At 33.9% G+C, this 7,848-nt stretch overlaps 1 protein-coding gene and 1 long non-coding RNA gene across 2 annotated transcripts; one reads left to right on the forward strand and one right to left on the reverse strand.

Moving 5' to 3' along the window:
* The first annotated feature begins 290 nt into the window (after positions 1–290).
* Positions 291–3,243, forward strand: LOC141700335 (beta-carotene isomerase D27, chloroplastic-like). Its single transcript, XM_074504132.1, has 7 exons — positions 291–507; positions 612–751; positions 902–994; positions 1,281–1,342; positions 1,678–1,784; positions 2,521–2,613; positions 2,877–3,243. Exons 1-7 carry the CDS (start codon positions 291–293, stop codon positions 2,915–2,917), a joined length of 753 nt encoding a protein of 250 aa, XP_074360233.1. The 3' UTR covers positions 2,918–3,243.
* Positions 660–7,000, reverse strand: LOC141700337 (uncharacterized). The gene is made up of 5 exons (XR_012566297.1): positions 6,891–7,000; positions 2,860–5,655; positions 2,694–2,777; positions 2,209–2,314; positions 660–792 (listed from the first exon to the last, which is right to left on the reverse strand). It is a non-coding gene; the product is annotated as an uncharacterized LOC141700337 (long non-coding RNA).
* Between the last annotated feature and the right edge of the window lie 848 nt (positions 7,001–7,848).

Below are 7,848 nucleotides of genomic sequence, written 5' to 3' on the forward strand. Positions count from 1 at the left end.
TAAAATATTCACCAACTAGCAAGAATCGATTTAGGCCGGACATGAATGACGTAATGGTGTGGCTCTTGTGAACTTTGCCAACTGTCTACTTTTTAGCATGACTTATCTTTTGTTTTAGTGCAAGTGTTACATACTTGAGGAATATTTGTGGTTAATATGCTCTACCATACTGTTTTGTTTTTATGCAACATCCCCAGTGAGTTCAAAACACTTAAATTTCAGCACTTGAAAATCAAGAAACACGATATCAAATCTCAGAATTCAGGAAACACACCTTAATATTTGTAAACATGGATGCAAGGCTTGTTCAGCATGTCGCCGGCCCAACCTTGCCTCGTATCAGACAACACATGCACAGACATAGATATTCTCCACGTATTGTGGCTGTGATGACAAGGCCAACAGAAAACATTGAAAGATTAACAACTTCAAAGACTGAATATAATGACAACTGGTTTGACAGAATCGCTATTAATCATCTCTCACAGAGTGTGCAAGATACAATAGGTTTGCTACTTCATTTCCATGTACACAGATGATAGATATATATCTAGTGGTTGAGGTTGAACCGAAGGTATGAATGCATACATATGTTTTCTATCATATTACAGGATTCAAAAGCAGCAAGAAGGGATATGAAGGTCTGGTGGAGGCCACAACAGCAGCGAGGCAGCACTTCAGCCCAGACCAACAATTAGAATTGGTCACTCAAGCTCTTGATAAAGCTTTTCCTAAGCCTATCCTCTCATTCGTAAGTTCTTTCATCACCAATGCCCCCCTTCCTCAGTCTTCCTGTTTATATCAATATTAATCAGCATCATGGATGCTTCCCTCTTTATGCAAACATACATAGATATACTTGCAAGAAGTACATATTATTGAACTAAAATTTTAATGGCAGATCAGGACAGTGCTACCACCATCTAAACTTCAAAGGGAATTCTTTGCAGTGTTTACCACGATATTTTTTTCCTGGCTAGTTGGCCCTTGCGAGGTATGAGTTACTCTGATGTGCAAGATTTAATTATAACAGTCATAAGGAGGTTTAAAGGAAGCACCGATGAATATAATATTTAGTATCATGAACTATGCATGCTACAGTCGAAACCTTGTGGAGTACTAGTTAACAGCAACTCCCAAGTGTTGCATCATATTTAAAAATCGTAACACCAAGTGCAATAGCAAGCAGAACGTAAGTTCTTGTGCATCAAGGGATGACAAGTACAATGCTTATATTTTCTTATATTTTCCATGAGTAATGTATTATTTTATGATACAAGGTGAGAGAATCAAAGTTCAACGGAAAAGAAGAAAAGAATGTTGTCCACATCAAAAAATGCAGGTACAGTAACTTATTGCCTTCTATAGAGTGCAACATATACAGAGTATTAGTTTGTGAGAGGAAGTTCCACTCTGGTCTATAGGAACCAGTTCCGCAAGCTAGGCCATCTGGACCCCCTAGGGATCCACTCAAAATTCTATAAGTAGGCATAATTAGTACCTTGCAGAAACAAGTGAAGTTAATTTGGACAAATTTCCTCTGTGCCAATGATGCCAATTCCCTTTACTCTTCTTTTACTACCATGTCATCATGATAGTTCTATCAATCAAATCATTATTAACATCATCATTGGCATCATAGATGTCACTATCTTATATTGTTGTTATAAGTTTCAGGTTTTTGGAGCAGGGTAATTGCGTCAATATGTGCACTAATCTATGTAAGATGCCTTCTCAAGCGTTCATTAAGGACTCCTTTGGAGTACCATTCAACATGGTTCCCAGTAAGTACCGATTGATAGGAAGCATATGTTGATAGATAGGTTTGACAATTTTTATGCATAACAATTAGCATGTCCTCAAGCTTGCATACAAAATTACCAATTCGTTGTTTGTATATACTCCAATACAAAAGGTATAATTATAAATATGATTTTAATATAGAAAATACACTTACAATATTAAATCAAAACAACTATAATATATCTTCATAAACTATACTTTCCACTTGAAATAAACCACTGGCCAACATGAGACAAAAGAAAAAGGGTGATCACCAGACAAAGCAACAGTAAACACACTAACATATGCACATCTCATTAAACAACTCAATGGAAGGTCCCACTAATGAACCACTAAGGGTGCAGCATACATTATAGCAGCGCTAGAGTTGTATAGCTATTTATTTGCACTTAAAATGGAAGTTACCTAATAGCTAGCCTCCGATTAAGCTCGAGTTATCAGCGATATGCAATCCCACCATTAATGATAACTTGATAAGGGTAGAGGAGATTCTTTCTAGTAAACCTGTCATCTGTATGCAAAGTTCATAGTTTCCATAAGCGTGTCAGTCACCATATTTTCAATCAGACACTGCAATATAAAATTGTGCTTCCGAGCAATTTATTATCAGCGATGAACATATACAGAATAATACTTGACCATACAGAATCAGTGACATGTCTTAGTTTACATGGTTATATATGGTTTTAACACCTACGGCCTGTTATTTCTTTGCAGATTTTGATGATATGAGCTGTGAGATGATATTTGGTCAGGAACCTCCGGCACTAAGTGAGGATCCAGCATTTGCACAACCATGCTACAAACTATGTAATTTTTCGAAACCAGTTCCATTCTTTCATAGATATGTTCCCGATTATTTGTAGAGACAAACCAAAAGAGGATCTAACCTTGACAGTAACACCAAAGGGCCAAATATCTTGCAGTCAGTAGTTCCAAGCACAGATTATGTGCTTAGGAAACCTGAGCTTTACCTGAAAAAATAATAACTCTGATATGATGTATTTACAAACGTTATGGATCAGTTATGAAATCTTGTGCTTATATGTGTGTTACCTATGTAATTCCTGCAGGCAATGCAAAGCAAAAGCACAGTAGATCCTGCACTACCTGACCCAGAATAGAAAAGGCCTACTGACATTTTGAAATTCTGGATTACTCGCGACTGCATGTCAAACTACCCTTTTCCGACAATGTGCAGATGATTGGTGACAGTCGACAATATAAGGATAAAAAAATCAACATATACTCAAACACATATATAGAATCCTTCAGAATCCTTTATATGCTAACGTATTTAAAGCAACTGCTTTTAGCGGTCAAGTCACTGTATCAAAGTAATTGCTATAACCAGAACCAAAGAAAGATGATGGGCAAACTACTTGTATCACACATATTATAAGCATTCGTTCATATATATTCCACATAAACCTATTCCTAGATGGCATATGTCGAGAAGGCCGCAGCATTTATCCTAAGACTAATTAGAGTGTAAACTTTCAAATTACAAGTACAAGCACAGAGTAAGGTTTTAACAACCGCTTAAACAGTCAACTCATCTTTAACCGTCTTCAGAATATATTTAATCAGACGTAGTTAAGAAATGAAATTAAATAATTTGGTACAACATAGACTTTTTTATTGTTGGGGTAAAAATCTTATTAAATTGGACTCACTAAATTTTTTTCCAGCAATATATGACAAGTGATGCTCCGATCTTCCTCTTAATGCAGTGACAAGATTAATCAAGGATCCTAAACTCAAAGTTTTCAATAGTATCATTGTGGTAAGGCCACAATGAGGCTATATCAAAAAATCAAGTTTAAACTTCAAACTGAACTTTATGCCATAATGTAGTGACCAAATACCATCATTTGTTTGCATAACCCAGGCGAGAAAACAAAAGGAGACAATAAAATTGAACATACAGCTCTTAAATGAAATGTGAAAGATCATAGTGCCGGCTTGTAAGATCATGGTGAAAGAGCATAGTGATGGAGGAAGAATTTCAGATTAAGCACAGTGTTGTGAAGTTATAACCAGTTCTATACTAGAACCAATGATACAGATAATAGTGTCATCACTTTAAAATTACAGTTCCACCATCAAACTGTTCAATATCATGGCAACAGCTATGAAATGAAACTTCGATGCACTAATCAAATACAGGAAAATAAGTTAATGAAACTACAGTATCTTGAGTATGAATCTCAGAAGAAAACTCTCAGGGACCAGAAGGATCAATTTTCTTCAATCTCCATTGCTGTACTACGAAGACTTGAGAGACCTGGGGCTAGCATGACACCTATTGTACTTGTTATTCATTGCAAATGTAAAACCTATTTAGCTCTTCTGATATCAAAAGCCCTTTGACTGGAGATATATTGTGGGGTTTAAGGGTGGCAAAATGGACCTTAGTGTTTCCCACTTCTCTGATTCAACTTACCAACCTAATTTAGTTGCAAACTCTTCTGTTTATCGTGAAAGTGGTCTAATGGGACCCATTATGCTATTTGAGAAGCTCAACTGTGGCAGATACCCTCCAGTGTTACAAAATTCAAACTATACGATAAAATCATAATCTTATAATATATACTAAGATGGTAGAACAGGAAATAGAGGCTTTCGCCTTTAAAAAGACTCTGAATCTAAGCAGCAGAAGCTTTGTAAACCAAAATTTTAGTGTACAAAGTGCAGGCAAAATTACCTTCAATAAAATGAACTAGAGAAATTTCAACTCCTGACATAAAACATACTCCCTCCGTCCTTTTGATTTGTTATCAAAAATATTGGGCACGGAGATTAAGAAATATGTATAAAGTAGTGGGAAAAAAAGTGTGTGAAGTGGTGGGACCCATTGATTTTTAATGTATAAAAGGGAGATAGTGAGGATAAAAGTAGTGTGAAAAGGGAAGAAAAGTGGGGAAATGGAGGGACCCATTGACCATTTTTGGTAAGTTTTAAAATGTAAAGATATGGATGGGACATCCCAAAAAAGAAAGTGTAAAGAAATGAAAAGGACGGAGGGAGTAACATTTTTGTATCTAAAAATACAGATCATCCAGTTAAAATGCAATTTTGGCATAATATTGAAGCACACAAACAAGCACAGAGGCTTTTATTAATTAAGTTTCAATTGTGAAGTGCATTAATCATCTACTAAGTTGACTAATTTGATTCAAAAGAAGTGTAAACATAGTCTAGTTAGAGGCTTAAATAATTAAGCTCCAACTGTGAAGTGCATAACATAAATCAGTTTTCAAGTTGGGTAGTGGTGACGATATCGGAATGTCTTATCACAAGATATGATCTTACTAATAAAACTAGATATATGTTATTTGACAAATTGATGTTAGCTTCATATATCAGGTCAAACGGGGAAGGCTAAGTAAACATCATCGGCCTGCCACAACCCACAAGCTAAGTACATGATTAGAGTTTAATTCTAAATCCAAATTTCAAAAATTACATATTAGGATGTCGAAATCTATAAGTCGAGATACAAAATAATACATATACGTCTTGAAACTTTATAAGTTTGGTTATGAAGATACACATTAAATGCTAGCAAGATAGGAATTTTAGTTTTCTGAACAAGATGTAAAAATTATACTTTACAGCATCAGATAACAACACTTTTAAGCAAACACTTACTTATTATTCATTCTCGCACAATGCTGGGAGAATCCAGAAGCTATACTATCTATATTAATGTTTATGCTTCTGTTTTATAGACACTTGAACGACTCAATATAAAAACTTTAATTATTAAGTTATGTGGTTTTGTATTCACCGGGAACCTCCAAATCTAAATTACTTCTTCATTCTAATTAGTACTTGTGACATAATTACCTGCACACAAAGAAAAAAAAACTTCTGACGTGTTAACCCCTACCCATTCCACACACACACAAAGAAAAGTTACAATCAATATAATGCGTCGCATACTCGCAGCTATAAGCAAAAAAAATCGCATACTAGGCAAGTCTAACACTTTGAAAATTCCCGTGTGTGCAAATAGAGAGAAAAAATATCTAACAATTACCAACTGTTTGTATTTAAATAAATAAAAACACCATTACCATTTACGCAAAACTTCGACAATGTAGGTACATGTGTAGGGTTATTTATCAAAAAGAGAAACCATGTGTTGTCAATATAAGCATTTACTAGTAGTACATAAAACGCATATAATGTCAAGGTAAGAACGTGACAGAAAAATAGAACAAGCTAGCAACTATGCAATTAGGGAAAAAAACTAATTAAATCACAGCATATCTGAAACAATAAAAATATAAAGGATCAAGCACACATATGCTACGGTGCTGAGGAAGTCCTGCGGACATTCTACCAAGGCAACAACAAATTCATGCAGCAACAATAGTTGTACAATACTCAACAATTCCAAAGCCAGTGTCTTCTATCCATAGCCAATTTATACTAGCATCGTCAATTAATAAACTATCAATATCAATTGCGTCGCTTTGACTTGCCTATATTTATAACTTAGATTCCCTTCATGTCACTACTCACTATCAGCATTCTACGGTCACAGTACACTACGATACTATTACCAGTAAACCACTATAAATTCTTTTCATATATGCCCGTAATATAACAGGTAATGCTACTATCTCATCTCTTAAACATTTTTCGCTTAATCCATTTGTGATACATTTTTGAAAAAATAGAATTTATCTCGATAACAAAATGTAATTCCGCTTTGGAAATAAATCATTCCGTTCCCAACACACACTAACTGAATTTTTATTAGAAAAGTTATCATAATCAATTCGTCGTCATCATTTCAAGTAATAAACATTGACTCTAGCAATTAAACACAAGGTCTTCCTCACCACATACTTAGTTTTCGCCTTTCGGTGAGTTATACAAATCAAATTCAAACAAACATTACACTAATTTAAGCAAATAAGTAAGGCAGAGAAATTAAATTAAATGCATTTTACAAAGCATGAAATCACTGAGCAAAGATAAGTAATGAAGGCACAGTAAACAAATGTGTGTGATTACACACACTTATACAAACATGTATGTATACATAAGCAATTTGCATATGAAAATATTACCTCATTTTGAGAATTTGAGTGTATTAGTATCTGACAATCTCGTGTTCCTTGAAAGAGACGATGAGAGTGAGTTTGCTTTACTGTATTTCATTTTTGCTAGTGCTACAAACAGATGGGCCTACAGAAAGTAGAGACTTTATTTCAATTGTGGGCTTAATGAAATAGGCCCGGTTAAATTTGGGACTCACTTTAAAGCCCAGTTCTTGTATATTTGAAATTTGAATATTCCCATGGCCCATGGGTTGAGTCCTAAAACCGTTGAGAATCTATTCATTGAAAATTTGTTTATTTTCAAATGCAAAATTAAAGATTATTTCACCAAAAATTTGTGCATCCCCAACCGACGTTTAACTAAAATGGTTGGCTAAAATAGATAAAATAATCATTATGTAAAATTTGCTTAACCTGCTAAGCTGAGCTGGTTTATTCCGATGGAGTTGACTATAATGATATGTTGCTATTATTTCAAGTTATTATAAATAAAATATTTTATTTTATTAGAGTGATAAATGATATGTAATTTCACTACAGGTCTATGAGTTTAACAAATATAGTCATCATAGAAATATTGACTAAAATTATAACTAATGTGAAAGCACCATTGGAAGAGAGATTTTTTTTTACATAATAGCTATAATAATTATTTTTGGTATGTTTGACATCTTTTTAGTTAAGAGCCCATTGGAGATACTATAATCCCAATTAACATATACTAGTTGGTAACCCGTGCAAAACACGATTAAAAATAATAATATCACATTATTATTTATATAAAATTGAAACTCATAATCCGTGCAAAATACGGATCTAAATATAATAGATAAAATGTTGTTAAAATATGTTGTTAAAAAAATTGAAGTTAAGTGTAACTCTAAAATTTCACCGTATAGTTCTAGTTATGCATGCACCTAATTATTTACTTATACAAATCTGACATTTTAACTTATTAATACGATTA

This window comes from Apium graveolens, unplaced genomic scaffold, assembly GCF_009905375.1.
Source record: "Apium graveolens cultivar Ventura unplaced genomic scaffold, ASM990537v1 ctg2172, whole genome shotgun sequence".
In the NCBI taxonomy this organism is placed as follows: domain Eukaryota; kingdom Viridiplantae; phylum Streptophyta; class Magnoliopsida; order Apiales; family Apiaceae; genus Apium; species Apium graveolens.

Coding starts and splice junctions, on each gene's coding strand:
- LOC141700335 (XM_074504132.1), top strand. CDS start 291: ATGGATGCAAGGCTTGTTCAGCATGTCGCCGGCCCAACCTTGCCTCGT. Junction 508..611: donor GAGTGTGCAAGATACAATAG/GTTTGCTACTTC, acceptor ATCATATTACAG/GATTCAAAAGCAGCAAGAAG. Junction 1,343..1,677: donor GTCCACATCAAAAAATGCAG/GTACAGTAACTT, acceptor TATAAGTTTCAG/GTTTTTGGAGCAGGGTAATT.